At 45.2% G+C, this 24,623-nt stretch overlaps 1 protein-coding gene across 2 annotated transcripts in view; it reads left to right on the top strand.

Annotated features, from left to right (window-relative positions):
- RFLNB (refilin B) overlaps positions 1-12,438 on the top strand; it is a 39,474-nt gene extending 27,036 nt beyond the window's left edge. For both annotated transcript variants that reach the window (XM_077482248.1, XM_077482249.1), the window contains exon 3: positions 11,378-12,438. In XM_077482248.1, coding sequence (XP_077338374.1) covers positions 11,378-11,708 — 331 coding nt within the window. In that variant the 3' untranslated portion in view covers positions 11,709-12,438. The remainder of the gene's footprint in view (positions 1-11,377) is intronic.
- The last annotated feature ends 12,185 nt before the right edge of the window (positions 12,439-24,623 follow it).

Below are 24,623 nucleotides of genomic sequence, written 5' to 3'. Positions count from 1 at the left end.
ACTCATCCCATCAAATATGATGCATAATCATGAAATAAACAATTACCGATATTGGTAATTATTGTCAAGTGAATATCTTGTGGCAGGTAAATAAAATGACAAGTGTAAAATAATAGTGATAAAAAATAGTTAATCTGTGAGTAATTCCAACTGAAACATATGAATATATCACTGTATTACAATAAAAAAGTCCATTGGCCAATATATAAAAAAATTGATCAGTGTCGCATATATTTCATATTTCCATAAAAGTGACTTGTGCTAATTTCCAAATGTGGCGACTTTATGTTCTCTTCTGTGCATCAAATAAAGTGACCAAGTGCATCAAAATAAGCTGATAAACTGCCACACAAACAAAAATGGCTAATGGCACTCAGTTCCTGGGTCTGGACGGCTTGCGTTCCACAGGCCAACACGAAGAAACCGGAAGTTGCCGGAAATGGCGTTTGACGTTGACACGTACCAAGTCCCCCCTTACGCATTTCGTCACTGGACGTAGTCTGAGGTGTAGCCATCTCGATACATCTAAAGTCAATAAATAGCAAGTGGAGGCACCATCACAGCCTCCAAACAATACTGTTTAAGGATTTGTACTTTCATACTAGATAATATGTATAATATTAACAAAGATTCTTACAGGTAGACTCTCTACCAAAGAGTCATACTGTTTTTTTAGTGGTTCTAGATTAATTTATTTTCATTTCCTTATACCCTCACCGTGTTTGGGGGGTATTTGATTACATTCATTATTAACAGTGCCAATATCCCTGTTTTTTATACATTCTTTGGGACACCACTAGTGGAGTCTTTGTTCGGGAGGCTGCAGCTATATCTATATCTAAGCGCGGATTTTTAGTTTTATATATATAACTAAAATGGACACTGTACTGCAGCCAGTCCAGTGAAAGAAAAGTAATGATTAATTATGAATGCCCCTGATTGAATAGACAAGATAGATTGTTCACTACTTGGATACCCATGTCTAACATAGTGAACTGGAATTGTGTGAACCATGCCTACTTGCTACTAATTGTGAGATTACTTTTTTGTTTGTAGCAACTAGGGATGAGCTTCGCGTTCGAGTCGAACATACGTTCGACTCGAACATCAGCTGTTCGCCCGTTCGGCGAATTCCGAACGTTATGGGCCGTTCGCGCCAAATTCGTGTGGCGCTCACGGCCCACAATGCACTGCATCATCGCAGTGCATTGCTGGCTCATGATTGGCCAAGCATGCACTGTGACCCCGCATGCTTGGCCAATCACAGCGCCAGCAGCGAGGAGAGCCATGATTGGCCACAGGCAGGATGCCTGTGGCCAATCATAGCTCAGGCTGTGTAGTACACGCCCCACACTATATAAGGCCGCCAGCGCGACGGCCTAGTGTAGTGTGTTGGCGTCTGAAGCAGTTAGTGGGTGTTCTGTGTACCTTCAACACAGTACACACCGATCGTTTTAGGCCGATTTTCGATCTTGCTGTTGTGTAGTGGTTGTTGTCTGTGTGCCCTGACCACAGTATACACCGCTATATTCACCTCACCTATATAGCTAGTGATCTATCTTTTATAATAGAGCTTGCAGTCAGTAGTGTTAGGAGCTTGTGCGTGCTGTCTGCGTGCTCTGTACCCAGTACACACCGCTATATCCACCTACATAGCTCTTCTCTATTTGAGCCCACTTGCCATCTGCAGGAGTTATTGGAAGTTGTGTGTGCCTCCAGCACAGCACAGTATACATCTGTATATACCCCTTTATCTCTGGTGTTCTATAAAAAAGGCATCTGCAGGAGTTAGTGGGTTTTTTGTGCCTCCAGCACAATATACACCTGTATCTACCCTTTATTGCTGTTCTCTAATAGAGCCATCTGCGGGGCTTAGTGGGTGTTGTGTGACTCAATTACAGTATACCCCTTTATCTCTGGTGTTCTATAATAAAGGCATCTGCAGGAGTTAGTGGGTGTTGTGTGACTCCAGCACAATATACACCTGTATCTACCGTTTATTGCTGTTCTCTAAAAGAGCCATCTGCAGGGCTTAGTGGGTATTGTGTGACTCCATTACACTGCTGTTTTACCCAACTCCCTTCAGGCCATTACCATGTCTGGAAGGCCAGCAAGGAGAGGCAGACAGGCGCGAGCCGATAAAAGAGGGCAAGCAGGCTCTGTGTCTAGAGACAACAGTGCTGGTCGTGGACGCGGTGCATTGTCATCAGCACGTGGCCATGGGACACGCTTGTCCTTCTTTTCGGCAGCTGGACATGTTGAACCGCAACATGACCAAGCCCTCTTCATCCTCCTCATCCTCTCTCACCCAGTCTCAAGGTACTAGCAAAGCAGCTGCCAACGCATCGTCTTCCCTCCTCTCAATGTCATCATCAGTGACTCCTTCCCTAGACCCACCACGTCCTCCTGAGGAGTCTCCTGAACTCTTTGAGCACAGTGTTGGGTACATGCTCCAGGAGGGTGCCCAGTGTTTTGTGGGCTCTGATGATGACACTCAGCTAGAGGAAGGCAGTAGCGTGAGCGCAGAGAGAGGGGATGCTCAAGAAGGACAGCAATCTGGCAGTCATGTTCCACAAGCTGCAGCATACTGCCAGGTTTGCTGCAGCGATGAAGAGGGAGGGGATGATGAGGGCACTGACTCCACGTGGGTGCCTGGTAGGAGAGAGGAGGAGGAGGAGGAGGAGGAGGAGGAGGCACATGTCCAACGAGGCAGGATGCCCTCCGGGGGCCAGCTTAGGGGCAGCACACCGACTGAATCACACCGCAGAGCTCCGCCTGTGCAGGGCGCTGCCTCTGCGCGTTATTCTAAAAGTTCTTTGGTGTGGGCCTTTTTTGAGACAAGTGCATCAGATCGCACCGCTGCTATTTGCAACATATGTCTCAAGCGTATCTCGCGTGGCCAAAACATCAGCCGCTTGGGCACCACATGCTTGACCAGACATATGTTGACCTGTCATGCAGCTCGTTGGCAAGCGTACCTCAAAGACCCACACCAAAGAACAAAGCGGACCTCTCCTTGCTCTTCATCAGTTGGCATCTCCAACCCCACTAGACCTTCAGTCCTCTCTGAAACCTGCTCTGAGAGGAATGAAGGTGTAGAATTAGGTGTGTCACAGCCAAGTGCTTCCGGGAACTCTGCTAGCGGTACACCCACGTCCGATTATAGCAGGCAAATGTCCCTGCCCCAGCTGCTGGACCGGCGAAAGAAGTTCACTCCCAGCCATCCACATGCCCAGCAGTTGAATGCTAGCTTGGCTAAATTGCTAGCACTTCAACTGCTGCCTTTTCAGTTGGTAGACTCGGCCCCATTCCGTGAGTTTGTACAATGTGCGGTTCCTCAGTGGCAGGTCCCCAAACGCCACTTTTTCTCACGGAAGGCGATTCCGGCTCTCTACCGGCATGTGGAAGGCAATGTCCTTGCCTCGCTGGACAGGGCGGTCAGCGGTAAGGTGCATATTACCGCTGACTCATGGTCCAGCAGGCATGGGGGACAGGAGCCACACTGGGGCGGATGTTTTGTCAGCTCTGCAGGGGCAGGCCGAGAGGTGGTTGACGCCACACCAGCTTAAGCCAGGAATGGTGGTTTGTGACAATGGCACCAACCTCCTCTCCGCCCTCCGACAGGGACAACTGACCCATGTGCCCTGTGTAGCTCACGTCCTTAAACTGGTGGTGCAGCGGTTCTTGGGCAGGTACCCCGGCTTACAGGATGTACTGAAGCAGGCCAGGAAAGTCTGTGTGCATTTCCGCCGATCATTTAATGCCTGTGCTCGGCTGGCTGAGCTCCAAAAGGAGTTGAACCTGCCCAAGAACCGCCTTATATGTGACATGCCCACCAGGTGGAACTCAACGTTGGCCATGCTGCAGCGGCTGCACACGCAGCAGAGGGCCATCAATGAGTACCTGTGCGACTACGGCACCTGGACAGGGTCAGGGGAGCTCGGTTTTTTCTTACCACGCCAGTGGGGCATGATCAGGGATGCATGCACTGTCCTGTCACCGTTTGAGGAGGCCACAAGGATGGTGAGCAGTGAGCATGCATCAGTGACACTGTACCTCTTGTCCACCTCTTGGAGCATACGCTGCGTGGAATAATGGACAGGGCACTTGAGGCAGAACAGAGGCAGGAAGAGGAGGACTTCCTTGCCTCTCAAGACCCCCTTTATCCAGACAGTGTTCCTGCTGTGCCACCCATCACACAGGAAGAGGATGAGGAGGAGAAAGAGGAGGAGGAGGATGATTGTGTCAGCATGGAGGTGGAGGCTGGCACTCAGCATCAGCAGCAGCAGCAGTCTTGTAGGGATGATTTACAGTCCCAAGAAACACGTGGACTTGTACGTGGCTGGGAGGAGGTAGCTGCGGATCATGTTGCCCTTAGTGACCCAGAGGACTCCGGACCGAATGCCTCAGCTAACCTACGCTGCATGGCCTCCCTGATCCTGCAAAGCCTGCGGAAGGATCTTCGTATTCTTCGGATCAAGGAGAGGGACCATTACTGGCTGGCCACTCTCCTTGATCCACGGTACAAGGGTAAGGTTGCCGACCTTATCTTGCCATCGCAGAGGGAGCAGAGGATGAGACATCTCCGGGAGGCCTTGCAGAAAGGTCTGTGCAACGCGTTCCCAGAGACTGGGAGTTTACAAACTCCTGGTCCTGGACAACGTGTTGCTGAGGCATCGGTCAGAAGGAGCGGTGGAGAAGGTGGCCGTCTGACTGATGCTTTCAGGCAATTTTTTAGTCCGCAGCCCCAAGGTATGATCGGTTCCAGCAACCATCGCCAGCGTCTGATTTACATGGTGCAGGAATACCTAGGGGCAAGGTCAGACTTGGACACCTTTCCCACTGAAAATCCTCTGGCTTACTGGGTCTTGAGGATGGATCACTGGCCATAGCTTGCACAGTATGCAATTGAGCTACTGGCCTGTCCTGCATCCAGCGTTATTTCGGAACGCACCTTCAGTGCTGCTGGTGGCTTTGTTACCGATCACAGGGTGCGCCTGGCCACCAAATCAGTTGATCGACTGACCTTCATCAAGATGAATCAGTCTTGGATCACCCAAAGCTACCAAGCACCTGAAGCTGATGTAACCGAATATTTTTTTTTGAAATATCACATCCCTTCAAGACTGCCTATGCTGATGCTGAGTGACTGTCCTGTTATGTTGATTGTCTATCCTCTTCCTCCTCCGCTGATATGTTGGAAGAACATTTCTGGTTCTGGGTGATGCCATTAGCCCAATTTTTCTGCCCCTGTTTAACAGGGGCGTTTAAGTACAATTTTTGATGCAATGCTTTGCAGCAGGGCTAATTCCTGCAATAAAACTAGAGTATATGGGAGAGGTTGCAGTGTCGTGGCACCAGCACCAGTGCCTAAGGCCCAATTTTTCTGCCCCTGTTTAACAGGGGCGTTTAAGTACAATTTTTGATGCAATGCTTTGCAGCAGGGCTAATTCCTGCAATAAAACTAGAGTATATGGGAGAGGTTGCAGTGTGGTGGCACCAGCACCAGTGCCTAAGGCCCAATTTTTCTGCCCCTGTTTAACAGGGGCGTTTAAGTACAATTTTTGATGCAATGCTTTGCAGAAGGGCTAATTCCTGCAATAAAACTAGAGTATATGGGAGAGGTTGCAGTGTTGTGGCACCAGCACCAGTGCCTAAGGCCCAATTTTTCTGCCCCTGTTTAACAGGGACGTTTAAGTACAATTTTTGATGCAATGCTTTGCAGCAGGGCTAATTCCTGCAATAAAACTAGAGTATATGGGAGAGGTTGCAGTGTGGTGGCACCAGCACCAGTGCCTAAGGCCCAATTTTTCTGCCCCTGTTTAACAGGGACATGTAATTACAATTCTTGATATAATATTTCACAGGAGGGCCCGTTCCTGTGCCCACCCAGAGTAACTGTGAGGACTTATAGTGTTGTGGCACCAGCACCACAACCACCAAAGGTCAATTTTTCTACCACTGTTCAACAATGGCATGTAATTACAATTCTTGATATAATCGTTGACAGCAGGGCGCTCCAGCGCCCAACAAGAGTCACTTTAAGGGCTTACAATGTTGTGGCAAAACCAACACCTTGTTCCGCCATTTCTGCAGAGCATATAGGGCAGGCCCCTACTTTCAAACATCCAACTTACAAACATCTCCTACTTGCAAACGGAAGGAGACAACAGTAAGTGAGATGAAAAAAGATGGACGACAAAACTAATTATACAGGGGTGATAACCCTTCCCTATGTTTTCCAAAAAGCTTAAAAATAGTTTTTTTGACTGGAGCTACACTTTAAAAATGTACCAGTTGAAAATTACAAACTACCTACACAGTCCCTGTCTTGTTTGCACTGCCTGTATACTGCTGTTCTGAGTATATAGGGCCTGGGGGCCACACGCATTTCCTTTTTTTAATATGGGTACAGGGTTCCCCTTGATATGCGTACAAGACCCAAAGGGGCTGGTAACGGGCAGGGAGGGCTACCCATGCCATTTTTCTCAAAGGTTTTCAACCATATTGCAGGAACCAGATATAACATTAAAACCGCAAGCAGTTTTCAATGATGTTATTTCTGTTTAATGTCATTTTGTGCAGGGACTGTTCTAAACACGGGAAACAAGTGGCACTTCACAGGCATACTACAGAAACCCCCCAGGCACCATATTTAAAGGAATATTTCACTTTTTTTTCACTTTAATCATCATTGAAATCAGTGCTCCCGCCAAAATGGCCATTTTTAAAAACATTTTAGGCATTGACCCATGTCCCCTGGGGCAAGAGCCAGGTCCCCAAACCCTTTTTAGGACAGTATCTTGCATATTAGCCGTTAAAATTAGCACTTTTAATTTCGAACGTTCGAGTCCCATAGACGTCAATGGGGTTCTAAAGTTCGTTCGAATTTGGGGTCCGTTCGAAAGTTCTGGTGCGAACCGAACCGGGGGGTGTTCGGCTCATCCCTAGTAGCAACCTGCCTGATGGTTCTGTAATGTAGGATATGTAGGAACCATTACCTTGTAAGAGATATCAGCTTTACACTAAAGCCTAGTACACATGGGCTGAATGTCAGATGGCATCGGCTGGTTCAGTTCTGGCAAGGAGTCATGACCAAAAAAGGTCTGTTGTAGGCCTTTTTCCTCTATTACTCATTCTATTGTATTACAGCAGTATTATCCACTGTGTGGGTTGCTTACCAATGGTGGTTTACAACTGGTACTAGATCTGATTGGTACAATTGGTATTTATAAAGAATTACCACATGGAGTGGAATGAAGAAAAATAACACTTATTTACATTTGGGTTGCTTACCAATGGTGGTTTACAACTGGTACTAGATCTGATTGGTACAATTGGTATTTATAAAGAATTACCACATGGAGTGGAATGAAGAAAAATAACACTTATTTACATTTTAAATAACTAAACATAAAAGCATTTACAAAAGGGAGAAAATTCCCAGTATGAGAATAGTTTGCTTTGGTGGTAGCAACCAGGCACTTGAAGGTGCATGGTGATTCAAACTACAGGCTATGTGATATACTTGGAACCAGGCTACAGTGTGTGTTGTATTTGGAACCAGGCTATGTGTTGTATTTGGAACCAGGTTATATGCTGTATTTGGACATTTTGTAGACTTGATTTGGACTTTGATTTGGACTTTGATTTGGACTTTTTGTCTCTTGATTACATGCGGTTTATAGGTTTTATTGGGCAGTAATATCCACGGCAGAGAGATCTTAGACCATTTTCAGGGCTGACAAGGAGAAACTTAAATAGCAGTAGGCACAGCTGAAACACGTGGCTGCCAGTGTTCAAAAATGTGTTGCTTGTAATATCTAAAGACTCTGACTGTGCACGAATACAGGCGGCACATGAACATACATGGCAGTTAAACGTTCTTAGTGCCTGCAGTTTAAACTTCAGCGGTTTCCTTTTTATTTGTCACATTAAATGTATTTCTCAGTGTTACTTGTGCAACTACACAAATTTGCCCTTTATATAATCCTCCTGTTTCTGTGTACATCCAGAGTCAGACTGAGAGAGATAGAGTTAGCTTTTAAATCTAGTCAGACTCTCCTTAAGTGCACATGTGCTTACATGGAACATGCTGACAGGAGGAGAGAGCATGTCCTGTTTCTTTTTTGTTTTGTCCAGACTGCAAGCTGGAGGTGTGTTTTTGACCAAGCTTTTCTTCTACTGTAGTGGAGGTAAAAAGGCTTACGCTTTATAAATGCTTTGGCATGTAAAAGAGCACACTATCTGACTAGGTACTGAGCCTCTTGCCTTTAGTTCAGCTTTACTGAATCAGATTAAACATCAGTAGCACTAAAAAGACAATTATGCCAAAATCAGAGGGTAAGTGTATCAAAGGAGGTACAAAGTCTATAGATAACATCTCTCAGAGAATGTTTCATGTGGCAGGCTTATGCATGTTTAGCATGAGAATTTCCTGTAAAAGCTTCCTTACAATTCTGTGAATAAATAACTCATAAAAAGCTGTTTTGTTTTTGGAGTGCAAACATAATAAAGGTTCCTTATCTATGAGTACAATGTAATATAAATTCAATCTCACGAAACAAAAGCTAATACGATAATTAAAACAAATATCTATACAAATTATTAATATTTTTACGTCAGCAGAAGGCACATTTTCTGTATATAAACTGATAAAAAAGAAATGTCAGACACTGTATGAAATTTTAGGATGTTTTAACAACAACAATATATATATATATATATATATATATATATATATATATATATATATATATATATATATATATATATATATATATATATATATATATATATATATAAACACACACACATATACACACTCATAAGTTTACATACCCTTGCAGAATTTTTGATTTCTTGGCCATTTTTCAGAGAATATGAATGAGAACCCCAAAATGTTTCTTTCACTCATGGTTAGTGTTTGGCTGAAGCCATTTATTATCAGTCAACTGTGTTTACTCTTTTTAAATCATAATGGCAACAAAAACTACCCAAATTACCTTGATCAAAAGTTTACATACCCCAGTTCTTAATGCCCTGTATTGCCCCCTTTAACATCAACGACAGCTTGAAGTCTGTTGTGGTATTTGTGGATGAGGCTCTACCTTCTCAGATGGTAAAGCTGCCCATTCCTCTTGGCAAAAAGCCTCCAGTTCCTGTAAATTGTTGGGCTGTCTTGCATGAACTGCACGTTTGAGATCTCCCCAGAGTGGCTCAATGATATTGAGGTCAGGGGATGGAGATGACCACTCCAGAACCTTCACTTTATTCTGCTGTAGCCAATGACAGTTCGACTTGGCCTTGTGTTTTGGATCATTGTCATGTTGAAATGTCCAAGTACGTCCCATGCGCAGCTTCTTGACTGATAAATGCAAATGTTCCTCCAGTATTTTTTGATAACATACTGCATTCATCTTGCCATAAATTTTTACCAAATTTCCTGTGCCTTTGTAGCTCACACATTCCCAAAACATCAGCCATCCACCTCCGTGTTTCACAGTAGGAATAGTGTACCTTTCATCATAGGCCTTGTAGACTCCTCTCCAAGTTAAGCGTTTATAGTTGTGGTCAAAAAGCTACATTTTGGCCTCCTTACTCCAAATGACTTTGTGCCAGAAGGTTTGAGGCTTGTTTCTGTGTTGCTAGGAGTGTTATTCTTGGATACTTGGTGGTATTTGCGTATTAATGGCTTTCTTCTGGTGACTCGACCATGCAGCCCATCTTTCTTTAAGTGCCTCCTTATTGTGCATCTTAAAACAGCCACACCACATTAGATCAGAGAGTCCTGTATTTCACCTGAAGTTATTTATGGGTTTTTCTTTGCATCCCCAACTATTTTCCTGGCAGTTGTGGCTGAAATTTTAGTTGGTCTACCTGACCGTGGTTTGGTTTCAACAGATCCCCTCAATTTCCACTTGTTGATTAGAGTTTGAGCACTGCTGATTGGCATTCTCAATTCCTTGGATATCTTTTTATATCCCTTTGCTGTTTTATACATTTCAACTACCTTTTCCCACAGACCCTTTGACTATTTTTTTTGCTTTCCCCATGACTCAGAATCCAAAAACGTAAGTGCGGCACTGGATGAAAGATGCAAGGGTCTGTCAGGAGTCCAGAAACGTATTGACCTTTTATATACACACACTAATTTACAAGCAAACAGATCACAGATGAGGAGGGTTACCTTTAATAGCCATTGAAACTCATTTGTGTCAACTTGTGTGCATGTTATCACCAGGAAATGTAAACTTTTGATCAGGGACATTTGAGTAGTTTCTGTTGCCATTATGATTTAAAAAGAGTAAACACAATTGATTGATAATAAATGGCTTCAGTCAAACACTACCCACGAGTGAAAGAAAAGTTTTTGTGTTATCATTCATATTCTCCGAAAAATGGGCAAGAAATCATAAATTCAGCCAGGGTATTTAAACTTATAAGCACTCTCTCTCTCTCTCTCTCTCTCTCTCTCTCTCTCTCTCTCTCTCTCTCTCTCTCTCTCTCTCTCTCTCTCTCTCTCTCTCTCTCTCTCTCTCTCTATATATATATATATATATATATATATATATATATATATATATATATATATATATATACACATACATACAATATATGTGGTGTGTGTGTGTGTGTATATATATATATACAGTGGGGCAAAAAAGTATTTAGTCAGCCACCAATTGTGCAAGTTAAAAAATTGTGCACTTAAAAAGATGAGAGAGGCCTGTAATTGTCATCATAGGTATACCTCAACTATGAGAGACAAAATGTGGAAACAAATCCAAACAATTACATTGTCTTATTTGGAAAGAATTTATTTGCTAATTATGGTGGAAAATAAGTATTTGGTCACCTACAAACAAGCAAGATTTCTGTCTCTCACTGACCTGTATCTTCTTCTTTAAGAGGCTCCTCTGTCCTCCACTCATTACCTGTATTAAGCTGGCCATACACCTATAGATTATCTGCAGATTTTCTATGGTTAGATGGAAAAAGTGTAACAGATTTCTCCATGTTAGCTAAACTGTGTGGATGGAGGAATTTCCCACTTTTTCCATCTAACCATAGAAAATCTGCAGATAATCTATAGGTGTATGGCCAGCTTTAATGGCACCTGTTTGAACTTGTTATCAGTATACGTACACGTCGCTGGATCGGTATCTTGCTCGGGTAAGTATTAAGGTGGCGGGAGGGGGGTAAAAAACCTTCAGGCTTTAAAACCACTTTAATCAACAATTTTCCATTTTATAATACTGATATTTATCAAGTACACTGGGTTATATTTCCCTTTAAACATAACCTCTTTGTTCTTTAAAGTCAATGACACATTATTTTCATAATCCTCAAATACTGTTACATTTTGTCTTTCCAGGTATACATCTTCCGTGAAATATGATTCTGAAAAGCACTTTATTGACAACATCTACATGCCTGTGGGCCTGGGCGTCTCCTCGTGCAGTCAAACAGTGATCTGCGTTCCTAACTGTACATGGCGCAGCTACAGAGCTGAAGTTCACTTTCAGCCAAAGAACAAGCCACAGAGATTCATGAGCACCACCATAGTTTATCCAAAGCACACGAAAACAGTCTACACCACCACCCTGGATTACAACTGCAAGAAATGCATGAGACGCTTTCTGTCCAGTGTAGAGCTTGAGGCGGCTGAACACATGGGGAACGAATGCTTTGCGGATGAATACTGAAGGCTTATGTGTCTACCTACATACTGTACAAGACTATAAACATGGAGCCTTTTGGCAAACATATTATTAAAGTGACACGTCACAAAGGCAAGAAAATGCAGAACTGAAAACCTGAAAAATATTGGAATTATTGTAGGCAATATGTTTCATCGGAAAACTGCTAGTGACACTTTTTTTTAACCTATTGAAGAGGCTTCATAAATTCATGTGCAATGAACAGCAATGTGACTACAAAGGATAGACTATACTCCAGTCTTACAAAAACCTACGGGTATCTTATAAAGCACTAAAATACTTCCTTGTATTGTATATTGGAGGCTAGACAAAATACTATTATAATCTATTTCTTCCTTATAATGCAATAATTTTGTTATTTTACTCTAGACAGAATCAGTGTTCAGCTAGAGGCCCTTGAGCTGGATATAGTTTTCCATCACATCCATACCTTCTCCTGAATAAATAACACATCCATATCTTTAACATGTATAGGTTTTTTCCATTAAAAAATATTCACAGCTTAATCCTGGTGCCCCAAAGGTACCACTTCTGGACACTTTCATAAAATAAACTTGGGTATGGAGAAAATCTGGAGGCTCAGCTGGTTGGAACAGACAATAAAAGACTAAGATGGACAGCTAAATCATTTTTGATGTGATAAACCAAATAAGCCAAATATGCATTACTTTTCCTGCACCATTTTTGTATTCTAAATAAAAATAATACAATTTTGTATCATTGTGAATGTGTTAATATTGAAAAGACGAAGCATAGAAACAAGTATGATGTACAAAGTGAAGACAGATGGCACATACGTAGTTCGCAAAGGAAGGTAGGTAAATATTAATTGCATTTAATGATATTCATTGGACTTTGAAATTTGTGGCCGTTAGCATAATGGTGGTATATACAGTAGGTACTAGACAATGAATGCGTAACATTACACATTGCGGACAGGAAGTTCTCAAAGACAGCATATGGATGCCCCTAGATATACCTAAGTAGTGCAAAAAAGTTTTTTTTTACAAGTCCTCATCCAAGTGTATTGGCCACCATAGCCAATACAGGGGTTGATTTACTACTATTTACTTTCAATTAAAAAAATGGAACCTGATTGATTTCTATGCTGCACCAGATTTTGCACTCTCCAGTTTTAGTAAATCAACCCCACTATTTATAAACTCAATATAAAGATTTGTGAATACTTCTTGTAAAGCGGAACTGTAATCAGAAATTTAAGTCCTGCTAGATCACTTCAGACTGGCCTTTTTTACAGGTATAGCTATGTAAAACGTTAAAGACAAGTGCCTATATTTCAAATCCAGTAATACACTGTCTCACCCTGCTCTGCATATGCTCACTTGCTCTCTGTTAGGTACTATGCTGCATTTGTAGAGGCCGATCTGCTGACAGCTTAGCCCCTTTTCGCCAAACCAAATACGCGGTCTCTCGGCAGCCGGGCCTTGGTGCAGAGCAGCCGCATATTTACATGCAATAGTGCCCACAGTGCTGTGCCGAAAGCGCGTGCCCTGAGCGCTCCCGGCACAGCGACCAGTGGCTTACGGAAAGCATCCCGATCGGTACTTGCGATCTGGAGTTTTATGATCATGTGACCGCAGTGACAGCCAATCACAGCGGTCACAAGCTCCACCCCACCCCCAGCATTCTAATCCCCTAAAGAGCTGGTGGGTGTCAGCGCCAAGGGATTAAAGATTTACTGTTGTTCAGGGGCTTTGGGCTTAAGGAAAATGGCAGTCTGCAGCAAGAAAAAACAGGATTAAAGTGGAATGTATGTTCCTTGCTAAAGAATGTTATTTTTTTTTATCAAGTTGTTATGTATAAAGTTCCACTTTAAACAAAGAAAACATGCTATTTTTCATTGTTTCGGATATAATGGGTGAACGTTAGAACCTCTTTAGCTCTTTTCCTTTTTCAACTAGTAATCACTTTGACAGAAAACTGGGGAAAATCTAGCCAATGGGAGCATAAAGGTTTTTAATGGAGTTCCACTTTAAGCATTTAGTAGCAGCTATGTTGTACAAATAATACTGTGCCTTGATTGTTATGGGTTTTTTGTTTTTTTCTCCAACGGAGAATGTAAAGTTCCTATTATGTCTCCTGCAATTGATATAACACTGTCATATGAGCTAATGTTAGCAGACATTCTCTTCATGTGAAGTTCCCACAAGCATTCCACTGAACCCCTGTGAAAATGGCAGTTATTGAGTGATTTTGGGCTCCAGCACAGCCCTTAGTGGGTCAAATTGACATTCCTTCTTTTAATGTGGATGTGCAGGCCCACATTTTATTTCCTGTGTACATGTGTAAAAATGTGCAACAAAGCATAATGCCATTTGTATCTCCATAGTAGGCAGCGTAATGAGAAATCCAGAATTATGTTTTAAACAGATTTTTTACCTTTCCTCTTTGTGTCATTTTTCATTTATTTCCCAGTGAGCATGCTCATGTCTGATACAGTATTTATTCAAGAAGGCCCGGGGGACACATGAACATTGTGATACTGTAGAAGCCGCTTAACTGTTTTTGCAGCAGTCTTTTCAAGCTGTACAGATAGACATACAGAGGTGACATTTAATCCGCAGAACATACAGCGCAGTAGTTGGAAGAACAATCTGTTTTTAAAGCTGAATTACAGGCAGATTGAAAGAAAACATTTAACGCAGTTAGGTATTCATTACAACAAACGTAAGATGTGGTTTAAATACAATTAATGTTTCCTGATATCAATATCTTGTAATCCCTTCCAAAACAGCGGAAATAGGGAAGGACCGTACTTAGGATCTACTGCATACACATGTGCTGACAAGGAACAAGCTGACAGGAGGACAGAAAAAACCTTATAAGACTGCTCTCTGCTTCATTGTCCAGTTACAGGCTGAAGGACGAGAGGTGACTGTCTGTACTGTCTGTATAGACTATGAAAATCACAGGACTGTCTTGAAGAAATTGCAAATTCTTTGGCAGAAACAACAGCTCTCACATATTTTAACAGGCCACGTACAGGGGCATACTTGTAGCCTTTGCAGTCAAAGTCAGAAAATAACTGGGTGGTTTGGGCCATAAAGCCTTGTCTGTATTAAAAACCTCAGGTGGAGGGCAAAAGTATTTTAGGCTGTTGATATCAGCACCATCAGTATATGCACTGCATGCTGCTTAAAGTGGAAGTAAACCCATCGATTTAAACAGTTAAAAAAAAAAAAAGGCATGCCGGGAATGCTAACTGCACATTGGCTGTGCTCTCAGCCAAACTATCAAACCATCCAATGGCTGGTGTCATAACGGATCACATGTGCAGCACCATAGCAGGTGAAGATTAAACAGAGGCAAAGATGGCAGCTTCCTTGGCAGAAAACGATTGGGGAGTTTACTTCCACTTTAAGAGCTGCTAGTAAAGCCTGAGCTGAGAGCACCCGTTACAGTAGGACTGCTTCGTCCATTTCTAGAATCAGACGTGTGGCGACCGCATTTCAGTAAGGCAGCTTAAGGCTCAGGGTATGAGGCAGGGCCTCGGGTACTCATGAAACCCAAACTGCTGGTAGGAGATCTGGGATCTGAATATCTCTTTAAACCTCTTTTCCTCCTGAAGCAGAGTGTCCTCGTCATTTGCGATGACCTTAAAGTAACACATTTGCACAAAGTTTACTATTTGGATTGTTTATAAATGTATACAAGGTGGTTGTATCCCCCTTAACTGCCTCTTCTCAGGGGAGAATACATTCAAATCAGTTCATATTAACATATGGCTGAGGTATTTTATGTCTCTTATTAAAACATATAAAAAAATAAAAAAAATAAAAAGTATTTTTGCAGTGTTAGCCCTTGTACACACGGTCGGACATTCCGAGGGAAAATGTCCGATCGGACCGCGTTGTCGGATAATCCCTCTGTGTGTGAGCTCCATTGGACTGTTTCCATCGGAATATCCGACGGACAAAGTTTTAGAGCTGGACTATAAAACTTTCCAACAACAGGATCCGATCGGACTTTGTCCGATTGTGTGTAGAGAATTCCAATCGGACAAAGTGCCACGCATGCTCAGATCAAATTTCTAGACCAAAGCTATTGGCTACTAGCCTGAACGTAGTCCCGTCGTAACTAAATAACGTAATCACGTTCAGAACGATCGGATTTTCCGACAACTTTGTCCAACCGTGTGTATGCAACACCGGTTTCGGACAAAATACGTTGGACAAAATCCTATGGATTTTGTTGTCGGAATGTCCGACCGTGTGTACAAGGGCTTAAAATGATTGTAAAGTTTTGTTTTTTTTCTATAAAAATAACAAACATATTATACTTACCTGCTCTTTGTGGTGTATTTGCACAGAGCAGCCCAGATCCTCCTCTTCTCGAGCTCCTGGCCCCTCCTATCAAGTGCCCCCACAGCAAGCAGCTCACTATGGGGGCACCCAAGCCGAGTCACAGCTCCCTGTGTCCATTCAGACACAGAGCCCTGGTCTGGCCCTGTCCCCTCTCTCTCCTGATTGGCTGGCTGACTTTTATTGACAGCAGCAGGAGCCAATGGCACTGCTGCTGTGTCTCAGCCAATCAGGAGGTAGAGTTTTAGACGGCCGAGACACTCGTGGATATCGCTGGAAAGAGATGGGCCTCATGGTAAGTCATAGGGGGGCTGTTGCACACAGAAGACTTTTTATCTTAATGCATAGAATGCACATTAACAAAATTTTATGTTAAAATTATAAGCCAAACAGAATCATTTTTATCAGTGTAGCAATGCAATATGCACAGCAATTTACTGTGGTTTATACTCTTGCTGTTGGTGAATGCTGTGCGTGAACTTGATTTTTAAGTGTGGTTCTTACTCTCTTTTTATGAAAGGATTTGTGAAAGTATTTTACACTTTGTTCCTTTACTTTACTTTTACTTTTTTTACTTTATTCTTCATGAGCCGCAAGAGGATCATCAATAAAGAAAACAGTGTTCGTAAGAGCAGAGTCTGGATCTTGAGTGCAGTTAGACCTCAGTCTTTGTTTAGTCAAGGCCCATTATATAAGGGGAGTTTTAGTCTTAAAGGGTTAACACATGGAGCTGGGATATTGTATGTTGAATGTATTATAACACACCTGTCAGAACTGGGTACTGATATATGAAAAGTATTGGACATTTATTCATTGATTTATCTGTTTTGCACCCAATGGGATAAAGAAATGTACTTTTATATTGACAGTAGTGATGGCCGAACGGTTCGCCCGGCGGTCGTTTCGCGGCGAATTTCCGACTTTCGCCGTCCGCGGGTTCGAACGCCTTTTTCCGTCGTTCGCCCCGGCGGACTTACGTGTTTAATGTATACAAGAACTTTAACCTTTCGTGACACGTTTATCATGTGTTACAGGACAACCAATTGAGACATGACAGCTCATGGACACTTGGACATTCCCCCTAACCTATAAATACACCCGATCCGGTGGCCATTTTACATTCTTTCTTCTGTCACTGTAGGGAAAGGATCCTGTGTGGAGTAGGGACAGAGAAAACGCTAGCTATTTGGTACACAAAAGTTCTTTTCAGGACTGGTATAGGTGTTAGGTCAGCAGCCTGAGTTTCTTTTGTCAGTTTAGATAAAGGGACAGAGCGCTGTATGCTGCTATTTTAGGGACAGCTCAGCCAGATTAGTCTTTCTTCATCATCATCATCATCATCATCATTAGCTGTTACTATCAGGTCCACAAAAGAGCTGTTCCAGCTAATCGTTCCAGCCTACTCTTTTTTGCCAATTTGTATAGGGACAGGCAGGAAGCAGTGTGTCAGGCAGTGAGGATAATTTTAAAGACTTGCTGTTACTATTAGTTCCACAAAGGTTCTTTTCAGGACTGGTATCAGTGGTACGGTAATAGGCTTGTACACGTATAATATTCTTTCTTCCAAATATAGAAAGAATATTATACTTGACTGCTGCCCTTCTGCTGCAGTCTGCTAATCATTCACAACTCACTTGTTCCACAAAGCTCTTTATCAGGACTGGTAACTTGGTCTGTCTAGGGTGCTACGGTACATAGGCTTGGGTGCGGTACAGTCTGCTGTTCTGTAAGGACCGCTATCGGTCCACAATACATAGGGTTGCCGTGCACTACTGCTGACCGCTGCCCTATACTGCAGCAGTCCTTCATTGGTATAGGGACTGACGTACAGTCTGCTAATCACTAACACACAACCTGCTTGGTCCACAAAAGTTCTTATAAGGACTGGTAACTTGGTATAGGGTGCTACGGTACATAGGCCTGAGTGCGTTACAGTCTGCTGTTCTGTAAGGACCGCTATCGGTCCACAATACATAGGGTTGCCGTGCACTACTGCTGACCGCTGCCCTATACTGCAGCAGTCCTTCAGCGGTATAGGGACTGACGCACAGTCTGCTAAACACTAACACACAACCTGCTTGGTCCACAAAAGTTTTTATAAGGACTGGTAACTTGGTATAGGGTGCTACGGTACATAGGCCTGAGTGCAGTACAGTCTGCTGTTCTGTAAGGACCGCTATCGGTCCACAATACATAGGGTTGCCGTGCACTACTGCTGACCGCTGCCCTATACTGCAGCAGTCCTTCATTGGTATAGGGACTGACGTACAGTCTGCTAATCACTAACACACAACCTGCTTGGTCCACAAAAGTTCTTATAAGGACTGGTAACTTGGTATAGGGTGCTACGGTACATAGGCCTGAGTGCGTTACAGTCTGCTGTTCTGTAAGGACCGCTATCGGTCCACAATACATAGGGTTGCCGTGCACTACTGCTGACCGCTGCCCTATACTGCAGCAGTCCTTCATTGGTATAGGGACTGACGTACAGTCTGCTAATCACTAACACACAACCTGCTTGTTCCACAAAAGTTCTTATAAGGACTGGTAACTTGGTATAGGGTGCTACGGTACATAGGCCTGAGTGCGTTACAGTCTGCTGTTCTGTAAGGACCGCTATCGGTCCACAATACATAGGGTTGCCGTGCACTACTGCTGACCGCTGCCCTATACTGCAGCAGTCCTTCATTGGTATAGGGACTGACGTACAGTCTGCTAATCACTAACACACAACCTGCTTGGTCCACAAAAGTTCTTATAAGGACTGGTAACTTGGTATAGGGTGCTACGGTACATAGGCCTGAGTGCGTTACAGTCTGCTGTTCTGTAAGGACCGCTATCGGTCCACAATACATAGGGTTGCCGTGCACTACTGCTGACCGCTGCCCTATACTGCAGCAGTCCTTCAGCGGTATAGGGACTGACGCACAGTCTGCTAAACACTAACACACAACCTGCTTGGTCCACAAAAGTTTTTATAAGGACTGGTAACTTGGTATAGGGTGCTACGGTACATAGGCCTGAGTGCGTTACAGTCTGCTGTTCTGTAAGGACCGCTATCGGTCCACAATACATAGGGTTGCCGTGCACTACTGCTGACCGCTGCCCTATACTGCAGCAGTCCTTCATTGGTATAGGGACTGACGTACAGTCTGCTAATCACTAACACACAACCTGCTTGTTCCACAAAAGTTCTTATAAGGACTGGTAACTTGGTATAGGGTGCTACGGTACATAGGCCTGAGTGCGTTACAGTCTGCTGTTCTGTAAGGACCGCTATCGGTCCACAATACATAGGGTTGCCGTGCACTACTGCTGACCGCTGCCCTATACTGCAGCAGTCCTTCATTGGTATAGGGACTGACGTACAGTCTGCTAATCACTAACACACAACCTGCTTGTTCCACAAAAGTTCTTATAAGGACTGGTAACTTGGTATAGGGTGCTACGGTACATAGGCTTGAGTGCGGTACAGTCTGCTGTTCTGTAAGGACCGCTATCGGTCCACAATAGATAGGGTTGACGTGCACCACTGCTGACCGCTGCCCTATACTGCAGCAGTCCTTCAGCGGTATAGGGACTGACGTACAGTCTGCTAAACACTAATACACAACCTGCTTGGTCCACAAAAGTTCTTATAAGGACTGGTAACTTGGTATAGGGTGCTACGGTACATAGGCTTGAGTGCGGTACAGTCTGCTGTTCTGTAAGGACCGCTATCGGTCCACAATAGATAGGGTTGACGTGCACCACTGCTGACCGCTGCCCTATACTGCAGCAGTCCTTCAGCGGTATAGGGACTGACGCACAGTCTGCTAAACACTAACACACAACCTGCTTGGTCCACAAAAGTTTTTATAAGGACTGGTAACTTGGTATAGGGTGCTACGGTACATAGGCCTGAGTGCGTTACAGTCTGCTGTTCTGTAAGGACCGCTATCGGTCCACAATACATAGGGTTGCCGTGCACTACTGCTGACCGCTGCCCTATACTGCAGCAGTCCTTCATTGGTATAGGGACTGACGTACAGTCTGCTAATCACTAACACACAACCTGCTTGGTCCACAAAAGTTCTTATAAGGACTGGTAACTTGGTATAGGGTGCTACGGTACATAGGCCTGAGTGCGTTACAGTCTGCTGTTCTGTAAGGACCGCTATCGGTCCACAATACATAGGGTTGCCGTGCACTACTGCTGACCGCTGCCCTATACTGCAGCAGTCCTTCAGCGGTATAGGGACTGACGCACAGTCTGCTAAACACTAACACACAACCTGCTTGGTCCACAAAAGTTTTTATAAGGACTGGTAACTTGGTATAGGGTGCTACGGTACATAGGCCTGAGTGCAGTACAGTCTGCTGTTCTGTAAGGACCGCTATCGGTCCACAATACATAGGGTTGCCGTGCACTACTGCTGACCGCTGCCCTATACTGCAGCAGTCCTTCATTGGTATAGGGACTGACGTACAGTCTGCTAATCACTAACACACAACCTGCTTGTTCCACAAAAGTTCTTATAAGGACTGGTAACTTGGTATAGGGTGCTACGGTACATAGGCTTGAGTGCGGTACAGTCTGCTGTTCTGTAAGGACCGCTATCGGTCCACAATAGATAGGGTTGACGTGCACCACTGCTGACCGCTGCCCTATACTGCAGCAGTCCTTCAGCGGTATAGGGACTGACGTACAGTCTGCTAAACACTAATACACAACCTGCTTGGTCCACAAAAGTTCTTATAAGGACTGGTAACTTGGTATAGGGTGCTACGGTACATAGGCTTGAGTGCGGTACAGTCTGCTGTTCTGTAAGGACCGCTATAGGTCCACAATAGATAGGGTTGACGTGCACCACTGCTGACCGCTCACCTATACTGCAGCAGTCCTTCAGCGGTATAGGGACTAAGAGTTTTGTCACAGGGTCATTTAAAAAATGACATGCAGAGGAAGAGGCAGGCCCTTCCGCAGGGGTGGTAGGGGTAGGGCAGGAGCAACAGGCTTGAGCCAAAGTGGGAAGTTGCAGAAGGTGCGTTCAATTACTTTAAAGGATGCACCAGACTTGGTTGAGTGGCTCGCTCAGCCTTACTCTTCTGCACCCTCCTCATCCTCTCGATCTGCACCCTCTTCTTCACTCTCTGCTATGTGCACCCCCAAAGACACTACCACCAACAACACGACCACCACCACCACCACCACATACCTTCCGCTTGAGTCACTGGAATTATTTTCCGATCCATATCAAGAGGACATTTCTGATGCGCAGCCACTCTTGGTATTGGATCAGGAAGAGGAGGTAGCAACAAGCGCTACTCAGCAGTCTGACGCCAGTACCCAGATCAGCCCAAGGAGGAGGTTGGTCCCCGGTGTTGCTGCCTACTCTACTTATAGCGGTGGGGAAGGTGACGTTGATGATGACGTGTCTAGTGATGTCACGTGGGTGCCCACAAGAGAGGAAGAGGAGGGGAGTTCAGAGGGAGATATGGACCAGCAGATAGGGAGGAGAAGCAGCAATGACTTACATTGCACAGCAGGGACAAAGCAGACTGCAAATGTATCAGGAGCGAGTCATCGACCATGTACGGTCACATCTGGCGCTCCCAGGACACCGGCACATGGCTCCGCAGTGTGGGCTTTTTTTAACGTGTCCGCTGCTGACAATAGCGTTGCCATCTGCAATCTTTGCAGTCAACGCGTTAGTCGCGGTAAGCCCAATACTCACCTAGGGACGACCGCCTTAAGAAGGCACATGAGCAGCCATCACCGAGCCCAGTGGGAGCAACGGAACACACAAAGCCACACTGCAGGCTCTCACCGTCCAGCCTCGTCTTCTACTTCTCCTTCTCCTCTCTCCTCACAATTGTCCTCCACTCCACCTTCCATCACGCCAAGCTCACATTTTTCTGCAAAAAGGCAGGCTTCCGTGGGCCTAATGTTTGAGCGTAAAAAAATGATGACGCCGGATAACCCTCTTGCCCAACGGTTGGCGGCTGGCTTGTCAGAACTCATAGCCCGCCAACTACTGCCATATAAACTGGTGGACTCGGAGGCCTTTCGCAAATTTGTGGCCATTGGAACACCACAATGGAAGGTCCCAGGAAGGAAGTATTTCTCAGAGAAGGGCATCCCAGAGCTATATGGCCATGTTCAGCGGCAAGTGAATGTATCTCTGGCACACAGTGTCGGTGCCAAGATACATCTGACCACAGACACGTGGTCTAGCAAACACGGGCAGGGAAGGTATATCAGTTTTACTGCCCACTGGGTGAACCTTCTGACGGCCGTCAAGCATGTAACCCGTGGCACCCGTGTAGATTTGGTTTTACCGCCACGGATTGCATGCAGGCCTGACTCTTCTTCTCCTCCTCCTACTCCATCCTCCTCCCTCTCCTCCTCAGCTGCCTCCTCCTTTTCCGCTGCTAGCGTCTCTTCCACTGCACCGCCCAAGCTCCCCAGAACCTATTCCACATGCCAGGTGAGACGTTGCCATGCCGTGCTGCGTCTGTTGTGCCTGGAAGCAAAGAGCCACACTGGCCCGGCACTCCTTTCAGCTTTGCGTTCACAGGCAGATGAGTGGCTAACACCGCTCAATTTGACAGTTGGTAAAGTGGTGTGTGACAACGGTGCCAATCTGCTTAGCGCATTGAAACAGGGCAAAATCACGCACGTGCCGTGCATGGCACACGTCTTAAACTTGGTCGTGCAGCGATTCCTTGTCAAATACCCTGGGGTCCAGGACATCTTGCGGCAGGCAAGGAAAATCTCGGCCCATTTCAGAAGATCTTACACGGCCATGGCTCGCCTTGCTGACATTCAGCGGCGACACCATCTGCCGGTCAGACGTCTTATTTGCGATTGCCCGACGCGATGGAACTCAACCTTCTATATGCTTGATAGGCTGCTCCAGCAGAAACGTGCAGTTAACGTCTACCTGTATGAACTCTGCGAAAGAAACGGTTCTGGGGAGCTGGGTTTTTTTTCACCGCGCCAGTGGCTGCTCATGCGCGACACATGCAGACTTCTGCGGCCATTTGAGGAGATCACCAAACTGGTCAGTCGCAGCCATGGCGCCATCAGTGACATGGTACCTTATGCCTTCTTTCTGGAGCGTGCATTGCGTCGTGTCATTGATCAGGCTGTGGAGGAGCAGGAGCGGGAAGATGAGGAAGTCGCAATGCTGGATGAATTCCCAGGGGGGGCTACTCTATCTGAGACAAGTCAACAACAGGAGTCTGATGAGGAGTCAGAGGAGGATGGTGCCGGGGCGGATGAGCAGGAGCAAGAAGAGCATGCTTTAAACCTTTCTGGGATCCCTGTTGTGCGAGGATGGGGAGAGGAGAATGAAGAGGACGACATTATCCTGGATGATGAGCAGGAGCCAGGCCACCACACCGCTTCCACTTTAGTGCAAATGGGGGCCTTCATGCTCCAGTGTTTTAATAGGGACCCCCGTATAAAAAGCATGAGGGTCAAGGACCAGTACTGGGTGGCAACGTACTTAGACCCCCGGTACAAACACAAAATGGCGGAAATGTTACCGCCGTCGCAGAGGGCTGTCAGAATGCAGCACTTCCAGGCCTTGCTTCGAGAAATGCTGCATTCTGCTTTTGCGTGCGCTGGCAGAGGAGCAATTCCCACTCCCAGAGAAGGATTTGCGGGTACCAATCCAACAGCGCCTGCAAGAAGAGGCCGGTTTGAAGATGTGTTGGTGACTTCGGATATGAGGTCATTCTTTCAGCCGACCCATCGACAGGTGTCATCCGGATCCAGCATCAGGGAACGCCTAGACCGTCAGGTGTCCGACTACATTGGGTTAACGGCCGATGTGGACGCTCTGAGGAGTGATGAACCCCTAGACTACTGGGTGGGCAGGCTTGACCTCTGGCCAGAGCTTGCCCAATTTGCAATCGAACTGTTGGCTTGCCCCTCATCCAGTGTCCTGTCCGAAAGGACGTTCAGCGCAGCAGGGGGGATTGTGACCGATAAGCGTACTCGCCTAGCTCACCACAGTGTTAACTACCTCACATTTCTAAAAATGAATGAGGCATGGATCTCGGAGGAATTCAACACATGTGATCAGTAGACCATGTATATGTCTATAAACAATTTTTGGAATCAAGCACACAGACCTTCTTAATTCATTTGGCTCACTTCCCTGACCCAAAAAAGCACACCGTACTATATGCCCCTACCCTCCTCTTTGAAGAGGTTGAGCGGTGTCATATTTCTACTGGGGCTGCTTATTATGAGGGGTTCCCACCATCCCTGTGCTGTGCTGACTTCCTCCTGGGTGTTCTTATTATGAGGGGCTCCCACCATCCCTGTGCTGTGCTGACTTCCTCCTGGGGGTTCTTATTATGAGGGGATCACACCATCCCTGTGCTGTGCTGACTTCCTCCTGGGGCTGCTTACGGTGCTGCTGTCAGCGCTGTATGTCACGGAGCTGCTGTCAGCGCTGTATGTCACGGAGCTGCTGTCAGCGCTGTATGTCACGGAGCTGCTGTCAGCGCTGTATGTCACGGAGCTGCTGTCAGCGCTGTATGTCACGGAGCTGCTGTCAGCGCTGTATGTCACGGAGCTGCT

The sequence above is a fragment of the Lithobates pipiens genome, unplaced genomic scaffold (assembly GCF_037356315.1).
Source record: "Lithobates pipiens isolate NorthernLeopardFrog02 unplaced genomic scaffold, aLitPip1_a1.2 Scaffold_16, whole genome shotgun sequence".
NCBI classification, from domain to species: domain Eukaryota; kingdom Metazoa; phylum Chordata; class Amphibia; order Anura; family Ranidae; genus Lithobates; species Lithobates pipiens.
This window is presented reverse-complemented; position numbering and strand designations above follow the sequence as displayed.